The sequence below is a fragment of the Puma concolor genome, chromosome B1 (assembly GCF_028749965.1).
Source record: "Puma concolor isolate L17-30 chromosome B1, mPumCon1.1.hap2, whole genome shotgun sequence".
NCBI lineage: Eukaryota > Metazoa > Chordata > Mammalia > Carnivora > Felidae > Puma > Puma concolor.
In genome coordinates, this window is record NC_141670.1 from 162,605,716 (window position 1) to 162,622,911 (window position 17,196).

Consider the following 17,196-nt stretch of genomic DNA (forward strand, 5'->3'; position numbering starts at 1 on the left):
CACTTATACCCCAATGTTTATAGCAGCACTTTCAACAATAGCCAAATTATGGAAAGAGCCTAAGTGTCCATCAACTGATGAATGGATAAAGAAGTTGTGGTTTATATATACAATAGAATACTACTTGGCAATGAGAAAGAATGAAATATGGCCTTTTGTAGCAACATGGATGGAACTGGAGAGTGTTATGCTAAGTGAAATGATTCATACAGAGAAAGACAGATACTATATGTTTTCACTCTTATGTGGATCCTAAGAAACTTAACAGAAGACCGTGGGGGAGGGGAAGGGAAAAAAAAAGTTAGGGAGAGGGCCAAACCATAAGAGACTATTAAAAACTGAGAATAAACTGAGGGTTGAAGGGGGAGGGGGGAGGGAGGGGAGGGTGGGTGATGGGCATTGAGGAGGGCACCTGTTGGAATGAGGACTGGGTGTTATATGGAAACCAATTTGACAATAAATTTCATATTAAAAAAAAGAAAAATGTACTTAGGATTGTTTTTAATCAGACATGGTAAAACATACAGATGTACACATGATTTTCATGAAGGAAGAAAAGTTCATTTTCATAGGTCTCTGGAAAAAGGAGACAGCATTCTATGCAGGGCAACATGGGAAGCATCAGGGTGGGTCAGGAGGTAGAAGAAGGAGGAGAAAGCCTGAGTACAAGCCTTTATTGTGGTGTCTTTGAGAAAGGCAAGGCAGGGCATGTTATTAGGATTGGGTGGTTTGGGTGGTTTCTACAGGCTCTGGGCTATAGAAGCTATCTAGTACCTGGCCCTGGAGTGATTTAGGGCAGGGGGAATATTGGCTTGGTGAGTGAGGGTTTGGTAAAGGAAATGATTGGGCTTTGGGCTTTGCAGTTGGTTGGTTTGCTCATGGGCTAGTTGTTTACTATCTTTAGAAATTAGCTAACCCAGGGGCATCTTGCTGGCTTAGCTGGTGGAGTGTGTGACTCTTGATCTCAGGGTTGTGAGTTTGAGCTCCATGTTGGATATAGAGATTACTTAAAAATAAAATCTTAAAAAAAAAAAAAAGTCCATAGAAATTAGCTAACCCTGGGGGGGGGGGGGCAGTGTTCAAGGCCTCCACAATGTTTAAACATTATAAAATATAGAAGATAAAAACTATGATTAATACAGGTAGGCTGGTGTTTTTGAGTTCTGACAGTTGCCAGCTGCTTCCCTGGGCCTTTCTTCCCATCAGTTAAACTTTCTTTATTCTCCAGGATCAGAGGGGGTAGCTAACATCTAACTTTCAAAGGGAAGGGAGTTTCTGGCCCTTGTCATTGAACTTACCAGCAATCTGAAGAGTTCGCACTAGCAATGATTGCCTAGATAGATATTCTAGATATTTTGGAAGAATATATATACCCATTTCCTCATCTCACTTGAGGACTTCAAGGTTCTCGGTTCATTAATAAATATCAAATATCTACTGAGAGCAGAGACGTTTAACTGTTTTTAAACTGGAGAGAAAAGTGAGACCTGAGATGAGCATTGCCTCTACCTTCTACCTCTTCTGCTTCCTCCTGTATATCTCCTGTCCCCATTGCCAGGACTCAGAGATTTCAGAAAAAAGTGTTCATGTAAATAATTGCCAGCTGAATTTGTGAAAGGTATTTTTAGTTTGTAAGAGTTTTACTCCTCCTCAAATTAAGCTTTTATGATATGAGTTGGATAGAAAACAGAACCTGAAACAAAGGTTCATGAGAATGTTTTATTGGGGAATGCAATCCCAGGGCAGCAAAAGAGAGGGGGCAAAGAGTTTGAGGCAGAGAGGGAGGGTGGAACATTACTGCACTGGCCAAAGCTTCAAAAGAAATACAGCTTCTACTTGGTCAAATAGGATGTCTTCATATAGACTTAATGGAAACACTGTAAAAAGGGACAATTCATTGTAGGAAAGAAATAAAATAAATTTATCTGTTGATTGTAGGAAAGAAAGAAAGCGAATTTATCTGTTGGTTCCTTCTTGCCTTATGACTCTCACCGGTAAAAGTATGCCCCATTTTTGTTGTGTTAATTGATCCCTTTGGACAGCTGATAGGAAATCCATATTCTATGCGTCCCAGCACAGTTTCTCTTTGGATCTGGAATTGGTATTGGACCTGCCATAGCTGCTGCCATTCCAAGCATGATGAAGGCCATGCCGGCCTCCAGCCTGCCCCCTTGGAGGAAGGAGAACTTCAGCAGTGTTAGGAGGAGAGGCAATGGTGAAGGTAACCACAACTTTCCACTGAGCAAGAGGCAAGTGGCAAAGAACTAATGTGAGGTTGAGCACAAATAAGATCTGATACAAAGAGTAATGGGTAAGGAGTAAATCAGAGACCGGAAATATTTATAAAAGTGAATATCATTGGAAAAATGGAAAGTTCCAGAAGGATATGTCTGGAATATGGATTTATAGATCATGGGAGACAGAGATCTCCATCAGCACATGGAACCACAATGTGTGTGAGGTGCAGCTCTGCCTCAGGAGGCAGAAGGCCTGGTCCCACTTCCCTGTCTTCCCTTAGCTGTGGCATTTTGACATGGTCTTGGATTAGTTTCTTTTTTTAACTCTTTTTTTTTTAAATGTTTTTTAAATTTATTTTTGAGAGAGGCAGCATGATCAGGGGAGGGGCAGAGGGAGATGGAGACACAGAATCTGAAGCAGGCTCCAGGCTCCAAGCTGTCAGCACAGAGCCCTACGCAGGGCTCAAACTCGTGAATGGTGAGATCATGACCTGAGCCGAAATCGGACACTTAACCGACTGAGCCACCCAGCAGCCCCCAGAAGCTCAGTTTTAACCTAATATATGCACCAGTGGATCTGACAATGAGCTACTGCATCAGGCAGTCAGCCAATCTGAACTCTAGGCCTGACTGTCAGCAGCCAGCCACATGATCACGTGTAAATCAGTTAACATCTATATCTACGTTTCATCAAAGCAGAAACTCTGGTTTCCAATCACCTTGGTTGGAGTCCCAGTGTTAGCACTGACCAGGTGTGTGATCCTGGTCACATTACTTGAACTCTTTGATTCCTTTTCCTTATATGTCTAGTGGGGCTGCTGTGAGCAAATTCACATGAAATGTCTGACCTAAGTGCCCACTCAAATGTTCATTAGTATTTCCTTAATTAGAAAATGAGGTAGTTAGACCCATAGATCCTTAGGACCCATTTCAGCTTTAACATTCCATGATTCCATACTCTGATCATTACTTAGCTATTATAGATGCTTAATGAGCATTTATTATGTATGTAGTCCTGTGCTATCTTGACCTCAGAAGCACACAACCTTCTTGAGACAGTCACATAGATTAGAAATTAGAAGCCATACATAGTAATCTGCAATATTGTGATAGGGAGTGGTATCTTAAAAGCATAATAAATCTCATTTAGAGTTCTAAGATTGATGGCTTGTCAAGCACATTATTCTGGGAAAATCCACTTTGTCAGTGTTGAAGAATATGCTTATGACAGGTCCTTACAGTTTTTTAAAACATTTTATAGATGCCCAGTATGTGTTCAACTGATAACTAATGGAGTATTGTTGGAAGAAGTGTTCACATAGGGTTTTATTCTAAAGTTGGAAGCATGGTAAATTACACGTCATTGCTTAGTCTAACTGCTCTCTATAATGATATATTTCCAAAGGAAAAAGTAACATTAAAATTAATATTCAACTGGTGACTTGAGTTGAACTGAAATGCTTTCTGTTGCCAAAAAGGTTACCATGGTTAGGGTTTTAGGTTCAGTACAAAATACTGCACACAAGAAATAAAGGACAGTGTCTTATTCATCAACAGGACTCTCCAACTGTTCAGGGAGCAACATTAAATGCCTGACTCAAAAATTCCATTCAATTGAATTAAGAAGATAGAAAAGAAAATTTGGAAAAGTATGTCACTTAAGAAGTGTGTTTGGATTAGAAAAAAGTTCATTTTTAATGAATAGTGCTAGGCAAAATGGAAACATCTGTAGTATTATTAGGCATTTAATAAAACATGAAGAAAAGTATTTAAGAGGGCTTAAGGCAGGACTCCCAGAAGTTTATTTTAGGACACTCAGGAAGATGCTATTATGGGGTGCAAGACGCTGTGGTAAGATGCTGAACTTTGATTTTAGAACATGTTAGTTCAACCTCTTAATCTGCTACTTACTGTTTTAGATCACGTTGGCCAGAGGTCCTATCCACTCCATGATTTGGTTATCTATAAAATTGAGAGGCTGAAACAAAATTATTTCAAATTTATTTTGACTGTTGTTTATAGTGTTATCAAAGTTTTACATGCATGTAATTTAAAGAGATAAGTAATTTAACAAAGCTTGCTTGAAAAACAGCATCCCTTCCCCCACCATTTTCCTATGATCAGAAGAAAACACTTCAACTCTTAGAGTTGTTCCTTTAATATTTGCTTCTGTATCTCTAGGTTAAATGCTTGCATTATTAATTTAAAAATTGAAGTAAAATATACATAAACATAAAATTTACCATTTTAACCATCTTAAGTATACAGTGAAGTGGTATTAAGTACATTCACTTTTTTGTGGAATCATCATCACTACCTGTCTCCAGAGCTTTTTCATCATCCCAAACTGAAACTCTGTGCTCATTAAACATTAACTCCTTATTACCACCCATCTTTAGGCCTTGGTAACCTCCATTCTGCTTTCTGTCTTTATGTATTTGACTACCCTAGGTACCTCATCTAAGTGGAGTCATACAGTATTTGTCCTTTTTGTCTGGCTTATTTCACTTAGTATCATGTGGTAGCATGTGCCAGATTGTCCTTCCTTTTTAAGGCTGAATAATATTTTGTTGCGTGTACATACAGCATTTTATTTGTCATTTGTCCATGAAGGGCATTTGGGGTGCTTTTACATTTTGGCCAGAGTGAATAAAGCTGCTATAAACATGGGTGTACAAACACCTGTTTGAGTCTTTGCTTTCAAATCTTTTGGATATATACCCAGAGGTGGAATTGCTGGATCATATGGTAACTCTGTGTTTAATTTTTTGAGGAAATGCCAGACTATTTTCCATAGTGGCTGCACCATTTTAAATTTCTACCAGCTGTGCACCCATGTTCCAATTTCTCCACCTCTTCACCAGTACTTGTAGTTGTTGTTGTTGATGTTGTTACTGTTGTTATTATTATTATTTGGAATGCTTCATAAATTTGTGTGTTGTCCTTGTGAGGGGCCATGCTGATCTTCCCTGTATTTACCTATAAACACATTTAATACATGTGTTGCTGAAGGGAGCACTCTATGTGTTTTTGCTTTATACTTTGTAGAAGGTTTCTTTAATTTTATCTCCTAACACTTCTATTGAGTTTTAATTTCTACTCTTACACATGTAATTTCCAAGAACTTTTGATTTTTCTGAATGTTCCTTAAGAAAAAAATTTTTAATGTTTACTTATTTTTGAGAGACAGAGCACAAGTGGAGGAGGGGCAGAGAGAGAGACACAGAATGAGAAGCAGGCTCTAGGTTCTCAGCCGTCAGCACAGAGCCCGACACGGGGCTCAAACCCATGTACCATGAGATCATGACCTGAGGTAAAGTCAGCCACTTAACCAGCTGAGCCACCCAGGTGCCCCTGAATGTTCCTTTTTTAAAAGAACATCTTATTCTTTTCTTTTTAAATGTAATTTAGTTCAATTTTTTGATAGAACATGTGAGCAGGGGAGGGAGGAAGAGGGAGAGAGACAGAGAGAGAGAGACAGAGAGAGAGAGACAGACAGACAGACAGAGAGTCTTAAGCAGGCTCCATGCTCATCACAGAGCCTGAGGCAGGGCTCAATCCCATGACCCTAGGATCATGACCTGAGCCAAAATCAAGAGTTGAAGCTCAACCAACTGAGCTACCCAGGTGCCCTTTATTCTTTTTTTTTTTTTTAAAGATTTCTTTTTTAAAATAGTTTACTTTGGGGGCACCTGGGTGGCTCAGTTGGTTAATTATCCGACTATAACTCAGGTCATGATCTCACAGTTCGTGAGTTTGAGCCCCATATCGGGCTTTCCACTCTCAGTGCAGAGCCCACTTCAGATCCTCTGTCCTCCCTCTCTCTCTGCCCCTCCCCCACTCATGCTCTCTCTCTTTTGCTCTCAAAAATAAATATTTAAAAAAAAATAAAAGATTTTATTTTTTAGAGAAGTTTTAGGTCTACAACAAAAATGGGAGGGAGGTACAGACATTTCCCATATAACTCCTGCCCCCACACATGCATAGCTTTTCTCGTTATCAATACTTCTCACCACAGTGATACCTTTTTTTCTTTTTCACCGAAGGCGGCCCTACATGGACACATCATAATCACCTAAAGTCCATAGGTTACTTTAGAATTCACTCTGGCTGTGGTGCATTCTGTTGGTCAGAACAAATATGTAATGACATATATCCATCATCATAATATCATATACAGTATTTTCACTGTATTTCACTGTTTTTCAGTACTTCACAGTATTTTCCCCCACACAGCGGGGGAAGGGCAGAGAGAAGGAGAGACAGAATTGCAAGCAAGCTCCACATCATCAGAACAGAACCTGATGTGGAGCTTGAACTCATGAACCGTGAGACCATGACCTGAGCTGAAATCAAGAGTCAGATGCTTAACCAACTGCACCACCCAAGCAACCCATGAGATGTGTCTTTTGCAAATATTTTTGTCACAGTCTGTGGCTTGACTTTTCTTTCTCTTGATTCTGTCTTTCACAGAGCAGAGGTTTTTAATTTTAATGAAGTCCAGCTTATCAATTATTTCTTTCATGGATTATGTCTTTGGTGATATACCTAAAAAAGCCTCTCCTTACTCAAGGTCATTTGGGTTTTCTCCGATGTTATCTTCTAGGAGTTTCACAGTTTTGTCTTTTACATTTAAGCCTATGGTCAAATTTTGAATTAATTTTTGTGAAGGGTGTAAGGTCTGTATCTAGATTCCTTTTTTTTTTTTTTTGCATGTGAATGTCCAGTTGTTCTAGCACCATTTGTTGAAGAGACTATCATTGTTCCACTGTATTATCTTTGCTTCTTTGTAAAAAATCAGTTGATTGTCTATATGGGGGTCTATTTCTGGGCTCTCTGTCTTGTTTCATCGATCTATTTATTCTTATGCCAGTACCATATTGTCTTGATTATTATAACTTTATAGTAAGTCTTGAAGTTGGATAGTATCCTATTCTTTTTTATGGGTAAAATAACTTTCACTATCTGTCTGAGTACATTAATTATTTAAAATTTTTTAATTTACTTTTTAGAGAGAGATACAGAGAGAGATCAGGGGAGAGGCAGAGAGAGAGGGAGTGAGAATGCCAAACAGGCTCCACACTGTCAGCACAGAGCCTGATGTGCTGACAAACCGCGAGATCATGACCTGCGCCAAAACCAACAGTGGGACACTTAACCGACTGAGCCACCTGGGCACCCAACATTAATAATTATTTAAGGCATTATTTTGCCTACATGGTCCTACTTCTCCAAGTTGTCTCCCTTTCTTTGTTTTAGACTGATTCTTATGCTATGGGCTTTCTTTTAGATATCTGGTGATCCTTGGGCATCTGCTCATATTTGAGAGCTCTGAACTGATGGGAGCTCTGGGCTTTTGACTATGGGATTCACTGAAAGGTGACTTGTGAGGGAAATTTTGTGGTTATCTTTAGATATATTGATTTGGACTACTCATATTTGCTAACGAAATATTTTCTAATTCCCTGCTTGAAAGGTATAGCCCTGGCTCACTTCATTCCAGTGCTCATTTAAAAAAAAAAAAAAAAAGAGATTGGACAGGGGTGTGTGGAGTACAATATTCAGTATATGAATTTTCTATTAGTAGCTCTGGTTTCAGTACAATACTACAGTCCTCATCTGTGCTTAATGTTGCCTAGTTCAGAAACACTGTTTTTTGTTTTTTGTTTTTTTATCTCCAGAGAGTAAACTTCTAGTATTTGGAAGGGGTGGTGGAGGAACATTGAATCTGCTGTGCAGAGTGGGAGGGAGTGATCTGAGGATCTAACCGCTTCTTTTTATTTATTTTGAGAGAGAGAGAGAGCGCACGAAGAGTGCATGCTCAAGCAGGGGAGTGGCAGAGAAAGAAGGAGAGAGAGAGAATCCCAAGCAGGCTCCCCACTGTCAACACAGAGTTGGACACAGAGCTCGAACTCATGAACCAGGAGATCATGACCTGAGCAGAAACCAAGAGTCAGACACTTAACCAACTGAGCCACCCAGGTGCCTCAGGATCTAACTCCTTCTTAAATAGACATTAGTCAGTCCTTCAGTAGCTCTATGTTTGCCCCTGCTTTCAGAGGTAGATAGTGCTACTAATTCTAGATCTTTCTAGGATTCTGTAGTGGAACTGGATTGCTTCTGAGTTTCCTCTCTGCAGGGTTAGTATTTAGGTATAAGTCAACTCTGAATCAATTACCACTCATTCACTGTTCTCTACCTGCTTCTCATATCTTGTTTGCAGTGTTTTCTCTCTCATTCTTTTTATCCTGTGTGTTTTAAAACAAGCTTTTCACTCTTTTCACTACTGCTTTTATAGAAATTAGTAAAATTAGATATGTGTTGGAGCTCCTGGGTGGCTCAGTTGGTTAAGTGTCTGACTCTTGATTTTGGCTCATGTCATGATCTCATGGTTCAAGGGATTGAGCCTTGAGTCAGGCTCTGAGCTGACAGCACAGAGCCTTCTTGGAATTCTCTCTCTCTCCCTTTCTCTGCCTCACTCTCTCTCAAAATAAATAAATAAACTTAAAAAATTAGATACATGTTTGCTCAACTTGCTCTTTTCCTCCAGAATGCTAATGTATTTTCTACTTCTAATAGTTTGTCTAAGGTGGATGATAAATTGTAAAAAATAAATCTAATCTCTATTATCCAAGGCTGTGTTGTGCAGAATATAGAATTTTCTTGACTATTGAGCCTTCCTATACTTGCTGCTCACTTGTTTGGCTTATGTCACTACTATCTTGGTAGGTGAAGGCAGAAAGTGTGAAGTTCCCAAAATCTTGTTTTACAACTTTTCTTGTCTTCTCTGTTTTTTTTCCATTTCTTCCAGTTTATTGATATATAATTGACATATAGCATTGTATTAGTTTAAGGTGTATAACATAATGATTTGATACAAGTATTTATTGGAAATGATTATCGTAATAAGTTTAGTTAACATCCATCTCTTCTTCTTCTTCTTCTTCTTCTTCTTCTTCTTCTTCTTCTTCTTCTTCTTTTTTAATTTACCCTTATTTTATTTGATCCTATTTTCTGGGAATTTTTTCTTTGGAAATATTCTATTCTTTGTTTTGCTACTCCAAAGAAATGTTGTGATTTTTTTTCATTAAAAAGGAAACTTGTATCAGTTGATTCTAGTTCTAGTTCTCCTTAGAAAAAGGATTTCTTTTTAATTAACAAAGTTAAATTTTAAACAGATATTTTTGACAATAGTCAATACTTGAAAAATAATTTTGGTTCTTTCAAAATTACTAATATCTGAAACCAAAAAATGTGGTGAAATGAGTGGTTATTTTTAAAGAAACAATTTAATTGTACTGCTTAGGCCATTTATTGTTTGGACAAAAGTTTGTTATGGAAAACTCAGTATATAAAGATTGAAATTTTCCAAAATAAATATTCATTAATTTAGAAAAAGTTCTCAGAGGATAGATAGCATATGTTTTCACTTATATGTGGATCTTGAGAAACTTAACAGAAGTCCATGGGGAAAGGGAAGGGGAAAAAAAATAGTTACAAATAGAGAGGGAGGGAGGCAAACCAGAAGAGACTCTTAAATACAGAGGACAAACTGAGGGTGGATGGGGAGGTGGGGGAAAGGGAAAATGGGTGATGGGCATTGAGGAGGGCACTTGTTGGGATGAGCACTGGGTGTTGTATGTAAGCCAAGTTGACAATAAATTGTATTTTAAAAATAAGTAAACATTTAAAAATTAATAAAAAATTCTCAATAGTATTTAAATAGCAATATTCGATAATGTGTTTAAAATATGAATATTTCATATTCATGAACTTATCTGTAGCAGGCAATATAGGGCTTTAGATGGATTAAAACTCGGTTGGAATTACTATAACTTCTTTTTTTAAATTTAAATCGAAGTTAGTTAACATATAGTGTATTAATAATTTCAGGAATAGAATTTAGTGATTCATCACTTACATATAACACCCAGTGTTCATCCCAACCAGTGTCCTCCTTAATGTCCCTCACCCCTTTAGCACTTCCCCAACCCAACACCCCACCAACAACCTTCAGTTTGTTCTCTGTATTTAAGAGTCTCTTACGGTTACTCTCCCTCTCTGTCTTTATCTTATTTTTGCTTTCCTTCCCTTATGTTCATCTGTTTTGTATCTTTTTTGTTGTTGTTAAATTTTTTATTCATTTTTGAGAGACAGAGAGAGATAGAGTGCAAGTGGGGGAGGGGCAGAGAGAGAGGGAGACACAGAATTCGAAGCAGGCTCTAGGTTCTGAGCTGTCAGCACAGAGCCCGGCATGGGGCTCAAGCCCATGAACCACAATATCATGACCTGAGCCAAAGTCGGCTGCTTAACCAACTGAGCCACCCAGGCACCCCATCTGTTTTGTATCTTAAATTCTACATATGAGTGAAATCATTTTGCTTAGCATAATACACTCTAGTTTCATCCACATTGTTGCAAATGGCATGAGTTCAATCTTGTTGATCGCTGAGTAATATTCCATTATATATACCCCATCTTCTTTACCCATTCATCAGTCGAACATCTACCACTTCACACACAGTTGTGGTATATACATTTTCATTTTTAAAAATTTATTTATTTAAATCCAAGTTAGTTCACATATGGTGTAATATTGGTTTCAGCAGAACACAGTGATTCATCACTTGCATGCAACACACAGTGCTCATCCCAACAAGTGCCCCCCTTAATGCCCATCACCCATTTAGCCCATCCCCTATCCATCTCCCCTCCAGCAACCCTCAGTTTATTTTCTGTATTATTCTTTTATGGTTTGCTGCCCTCTCTGTTTTTATCTTATTTTTGTTTCCCTTCCCCTATGTTCATCTGTTGTGTTTCTTAAATTCCACATATTAGTCAAATCATATGATATTTGTCTTTCTCTGACTTATTTTGTTTAGTAAGACACTCTAATTCTATCCATATGGTGAGATTTCATTCTTTTTCATTGCCGAGTAGTTTTCATTGTCTTATCTAGTAAAAAGAATGCAGGAAGGAAAATGATAAGAGTCATAGCTAAAAGTGAGAGTTTGCTGTTTTACAGCTTCTGGCTTCGGCTCAGGTCATGATCTCACAGTCTGTGAGTTCAGGTCCCATGTTGTGCTCTGTGCTGACAGCTCAGAGCCTGAAGCCTGCTTTAGATTGTATGTCTCTGTCTCTCTCTGCCCCTCCCCCATTTGCACTCTGTCTGTCTCTCAAAAATAAACATTAAAAAAAAATTTTTTTAATGCTATATCTGTTCAAAATACTTTCATGTCTATCCTATGATGATACTACTTATGCAAGTTCAGATCGAGAAACTGAGGACTGAAAGACCAAATAACCTCTTCAAGTATATACAGCTAACGAGTATTTTGGAGGTCAGGGAAATTATAGTTTTTTCTTCCTCTCTCCACTTGATGGTGATAAGAACTCTTTTGAGAGGAGTTCAGTCTAGGGAAGACACTTTGGGGCAGAATTGTTACCATTTATAACTACTATTTAGTGAGCATCTACAAATCGCTTAGCTACATACAAATGCTTTACATGCCTTGTCTTAGTAATCTTTATAGTGATCCTCTTTCTTTACAGATAGGAAACTAAGACCCAGACAGGTTAAGAAACTTGCTGAAGTACACACAACTCATAAAGTCAGGAACTGGGATTGGAACCAGGCTCGGGTTATTTATTTATTTATTTATTTATTTATTTTTTACTTCTTAATTTATTTTTTAATGTTTATTTGTTTTTGAGAGAGAGAGAGACAGACAGACAGACAGACAGAGCATGCATAGGGGAGGGGCAGAGAGAGAGAGAGGGAGCTCCAACTCACCATCTATGAGAGCACGGCCTGAGCCAAAGTAGGATGCTCAACTGACTGAGCTGCCCAGGTGCCCCTAGGGCCAGGTTCTTTACATTTGCAGCTTCCTTTTGGGCACAGGTTAATAGCTTAGTCTGGTGGTGAAATAGGGGGAAATGGGCAATTACAATACTGTATGATAGGTGCTGTGGTGAGATTACAGTGTGGTTATAAGAACCTGTGGAGGGGAAACTACCCTGGACAAAATCATCTAGTCAGAGACCTGATGGAACAGTAGAAGCCAGCCAGGGAAAAGAAGGCCAAAGACATTTCAGCCTGAGTGATTACAGATGCATTTCTGTACCTAGAAGAAATCAGAGTATTTTAACAGGAGCCATTGGGAAGGCGGTGTGGCAGGAGATGGAGAGGCAGGGAGGGTAAAAAGATGTGAGGCTAAAGAAGAAAGTGGAAGGAGTGAGGCTAACTAAAAAGAGTCTTTAAAATCTAATGAGAGTTAGGAGTTTATCCTCACGACAATGAGGAACCATTCCTGATACAGGGCTCATAAAACCCCTGTCAATTCTTAATGTTAAGAGCATTAGAAGCATTTTTTTTCTATGGAGGCGATGCTTAATAGGCTCCTACATGGCTCCTGGATGAGGGGGGGGTCCCCAGAAAGATGAAGCCATAATTAGAAGCTTGGAAATTTTGGGTCTGCCCACCCCCCCACCTTCTCCAGAGAAGGAGTTGATGATAATTGATTGTGCCTACATGAAGAAGCCTCCATAAAAATGCCAATAGCATGGGGTTTGGAGAGCTTCCAGAGAAGATGATGCACCCCGACTCCATGGGAACAGACTCTCCTGAGGTCAGCACCCTCCCAGTCCTCCCTCTATGTACTTCTTCATCTGGTTGTTTATCTGTATCCTTTATCATATCCTTTAGTAAGTTGGTAAACATAAGTAAGTTTTCCCTTGAGTTCTGTGAACTGTTCTAGCAAATAATCAAACCCAAGGAAGATGGTGGGAATCTCCAATCTGTAGCCAAATTGGACAGAAGTTGTTGGTCACCTACTACTTGCAATTGACATCTGAAGTAGGGTGGGAGCAGTCTTGAGGGTCTGAGCCCTTATCTGACACTCTGTCCACACTGACAGTGTTCAAATCAAGTGAAATTGTAGGTCTCCCAGCTAGTGTCACAGAGAATTGCTTGATGTAGAGAAAAACCTTCATAACTAAAGTGTATTTAACTTCGTTTCCTATGAAACTGAAAGCAAATGGTTTGTTTTTTTGTTGTTGTTCGTTTGTTTGTTTGTTTAAGTTGTCCCACCAAAATTATAAGCAATAACCTCTAAATCGGCCCAGGAAAAGAATTTCCAGGGCCCTTTGAGCCATCAGTACCGTTTATCCTGGAGCCAAAGTACAGACCATGGCTTTCACGACAACTTCCCTCAAGTTCTGCTTGTGGCTTTTTATCCCCCAAGATTTCAGTGTTTTCCATGGGGGCCCAGATACGAGATTCAGACTTTCCTGATCCAGGAGGTTGACTAGGGGCGGTCCCCGGTCCTCTGCCCACCTGCACTGGGGAGGTGGGGTAGGGTTGGCTCCAAGCGGAGGACAGGCCGAGGGCGTGTCCTAGAGCCGGACCCTGAGCCCAGCCAGCCAGGCGGGAGCTCCCGTTTCCAGAAAGAAGCACCCACGTACACAGAGCGCTTCTCAAACTTGCACCTCAGGGCATCTCCCTGCCAGTCACCACCCCGGACTGGGGTGGGAGTGGGGGTCTCCCTTACTCCCGCTAAATTTATTCACAGTCACATATTATTTTAAGAACGACTGTAAATGTTACATCTACCTGTATAGCCTATCCTTAGTAATTTCCTAGTAAAAATAAAAGTTCAAATTTCCCCACCTCCATGCCTGCGGCTCCTTTCCCAGCTATAGCGCCACGTTAGCGCCTCCCCCGCTATCCCCGGCTAACCCGTGGGCCTCCTATTTTGAGACGCCCAAAAAGGAGGAACCCAGAGGGTGGTTCAGCCCGGGGGGCGGGTCCAGAGGCGGGTCCTCCGGCACCCTCCCCGCCCCCATCTTCGGCACTGCCCCCGCGTTTCGCCACCTAGCTGGAGTGGAGCGCCTTGCGTCCCCGGGGAGGACGAGCCCCCAGGCTCCTGGGTGGCCCTGGCCCAGTCCCCAGCCAGCGGGAGAGGGGAAGGCTCCCGCGGGCGGGCGTCGGGGATCCTGGCGCTCCCTTGTGGACTGACCCCGAGCACGAAAAGGTAACAGCCGCCCAGGCGCCTGCTCGCCGCTGCCAGGGCTGTGTCTCCCGCGCGGCTCCCTTTGGTGTGCCTGTTCCGAAAGGTAGCTGCACCGCGGGGCTCCTTCGCGAGGACCTGGGGTGAAGAAGCCTTCGCAGCGAAGCCCGCCCCCTCCTCGAATTTGCTGGCATTCCTAGACGGGCAAAATCGCTGCCATCTCTCGGCTGGGAACCCTATCCACTGGCCACTGATCATCCCACTCTCTTTAGTCAGCTGTGACTAAGAGGTCAACTTAGTTTCCAGCAGGAGATAGAAGAGGAGGAGGAGTCTAAATTTTCTGTATTTGCCTCTGGAGAATGCAAGGGTCAGAGATTTGGCTCCTGGGGCTGATTTTAACAGTGTCGCTCCAAGTATGGGGTGTATCTTTGTGGGAACTCTTGAGGAAAACTCTGGTCTCTCCTGGTTGGGGTCACACATCTTAGATGAGAGAGGGGTTTATTTTTAGTTTTGGTTTTCCTATCAAGAACTAGACGAAGAATCCATCTAGTGAGGATCTGCCACAGAACCAAATCTCAGCCAACGTTTAGATAGTTCCCATCCCCACTCTTATGTTTTTCCAGCTACCCCCCTTTTTAAATTGAAATGTAATTAACTTAGTGTTATATTAGTTTCAGATTCACAATATAATGATTCAACAATTCTGTACATTACTCAGTGCTCATCGAGATAAGTGTATTCTTAATCCCTTTCACCTATTTCACTCATACCCCCTTCTGCCTCCCCTCTGGAAACCACTAGTTTGTTCTCTGTAATTAAGAGCCTAATTTTTTGTTTGTTTGTTTGTTTTGTCTTCTTTAACTGTTCATTTTATTTCTCAAATTACACATATGAGTGAAATCATCTGGCATTATCTTTGTCTGACTCATTTCACTTAGCATTATACCCTCTCGGTCCATGCATGTTGTTGCAAAAGGCAAGATCTAATTTTTTATGGCTGAGTAATACTCTATTATATATATATATATACACACACACCACATCTTTATCCATTCATCAGTGGATGAACACTTGGGTTGCTTCCATATCTTGGCTATTGTGAATAATGCTGCAATAAACTTAGGGGTGCATATAACTTTTGAAATTAGTGGTTTTTCCCATTTGGGTAAATATCCAGTAATAAGGTTACTGGATCATATGGTAATTCTATTTTTAAGGGTTTGAGGAACTTCCATACTATTTTTCTGCAATGGCTGCACCCATTTGCATTCCTACCAACAGTGCACAAGGGTTGCTTTTCCTCCACATCCTTGCTGACATTTATTATTTCTTGTGTTTTTGATTCTACCCATTTGACAGGTGTAAGGTGATAATGCAGTGTGGTTTTGATTTTCATTTCCCTGATGATGTTGAGCGTCTTTTTATGTGTCTATCGGTCATCTGTACATCTTATTTAGAAAAATGTCTGTTCAGGTCCTTTGCTCATTTTTAAAATCAGATTTGGGGGGATGTTGAGTTGTATAAGTTCTTTATATATTTTTGCAAATAACCATTCAGTAGGTTGCCTTTTTGTTTTGTTGATGGTTTCCTTTGCTATGTGAAGGCTTTTTATTTTGGTGTATTTCCAATAGTTCATTTTTGCTGTTTCCCTTGCCTGAGGAGATAGGTCTAGAAAAATATTTCTACGGCCTACATCAAAGAAATGTCTGCCTATATCTTTTTCTAGGAGTTTTATGGATTCAGGTCTCACATTTAGGTCTTTAACCCATTTTGAGTTCATCTTTGTGTATATGTAAGAAAGTGGTTCAGTTTCATTCCTTTGCGTATAGCTGTCCACTTATCCCATCACCATTTGTTGAACAGACTGTTTTTTCCTATTGTATATTCCTGCCTCCTTTGTCATGGATTAATAGATCATATATGTGTGGGTTTATTTCTGGGCTGTCTATTGTGCTCCATTGTTCTCTGTTTATTTTTGTGCCAATACCATACTTTTTTGATTACTATAGCTTTGTAGTGTATTTTGAAATCTAGGATTGTGATACCTTCAGCTTTGTTCTTTCTCAAAATTGCTTTGGCTATTTAGGTCTTTTGGGATTTCATACAAATTTTAGTATTGTTTGTTCTAGCTCTGTGAAAAATGCTGTTGATGTTTTGATAGGGGTTTCATTAAATCTGTAGATTGCTTTGAGTAGTAGCGACGTTTTAACAGTATTTGTTCTCTCAATCCATGAGCATGGAATATTTTTCCATTTGTTTCTATCCTCTTCAATTTCTTTCATCAATATTTTATAATTTTTGGAATATAGGTCTTTTACCTCATTAGCTAAGTTTATTCCTAGATATTTGGTTCTTTTTGGGGAAATTGTTAAGGGGATTATTTTCTTAGTTTCTTTTTCTCCCACTTTCTGCTATATTACTGTATAGAAATGCAACAGATTTTGGCTTATTTGTTTTGTGTCCTATAACTTTACTGAATTTATCAGTTCTAGTCGTTTTTTGGTGGAGTCTTTAGGATTTTCTATATATATAGCATCATATTGTCTGCAAATAGTGACACTTTTACCTACTTCTTATCAACTTGGATACCATTTATTTCTTCTTGTCTGATTGCTACAGCTAGGATTTCCAGTATTGTGTTGAATAAAAGTGGTTAAAGTAGACACCCTAGTCTTTTTCTTGATTTTAGAAGAAAAGCCGTTTTTCATACCCATCCCTACTCTTTAAAGAGAAACACAGAAAAGTTACCCTTACTTGATTATGAACTCAGAGAAAATGTCAGATAAAATTGATATGTGTATCCATCTAGAGGTGAAATCTTTAGATTGCTCTTAACTAATGTTTGAGGAAAAATCTTACTCCTGGGCACATGGATGGCACTTGGGCAATGAGGCACTTGGTGTGGGTAATTCTGAGGACACAACAACAGCAACAACAGTAACATAACATTT

General features: G+C 39.7%; 1 protein-coding gene and 1 pseudogene across 1 annotated transcript in view; one reads left to right on the forward strand and one right to left on the reverse strand.

Annotated features, from left to right (window-relative positions):
- Positions 1–2,148: 2,148 nt before the first annotated feature.
- Positions 2,149–17,196, forward strand: part of LOC147581987 (uncharacterized) — a 155,217-nt gene continuing 140,169 nt past the window's right edge. The window contains exons 1-2 of the mRNA XM_086702978.1: positions 2,149–2,221; positions 13,996–14,269. Coding sequence (XP_086559104.1) covers positions 2,149–2,221; positions 13,996–14,269 — 347 coding nt within the window. The remainder of the gene's footprint in view (positions 2,222–13,995; positions 14,270–17,196) is intronic.
- On the reverse strand, positions 5,145–5,241 carry LOC112859181 (U6 spliceosomal RNA; annotated as a pseudogene).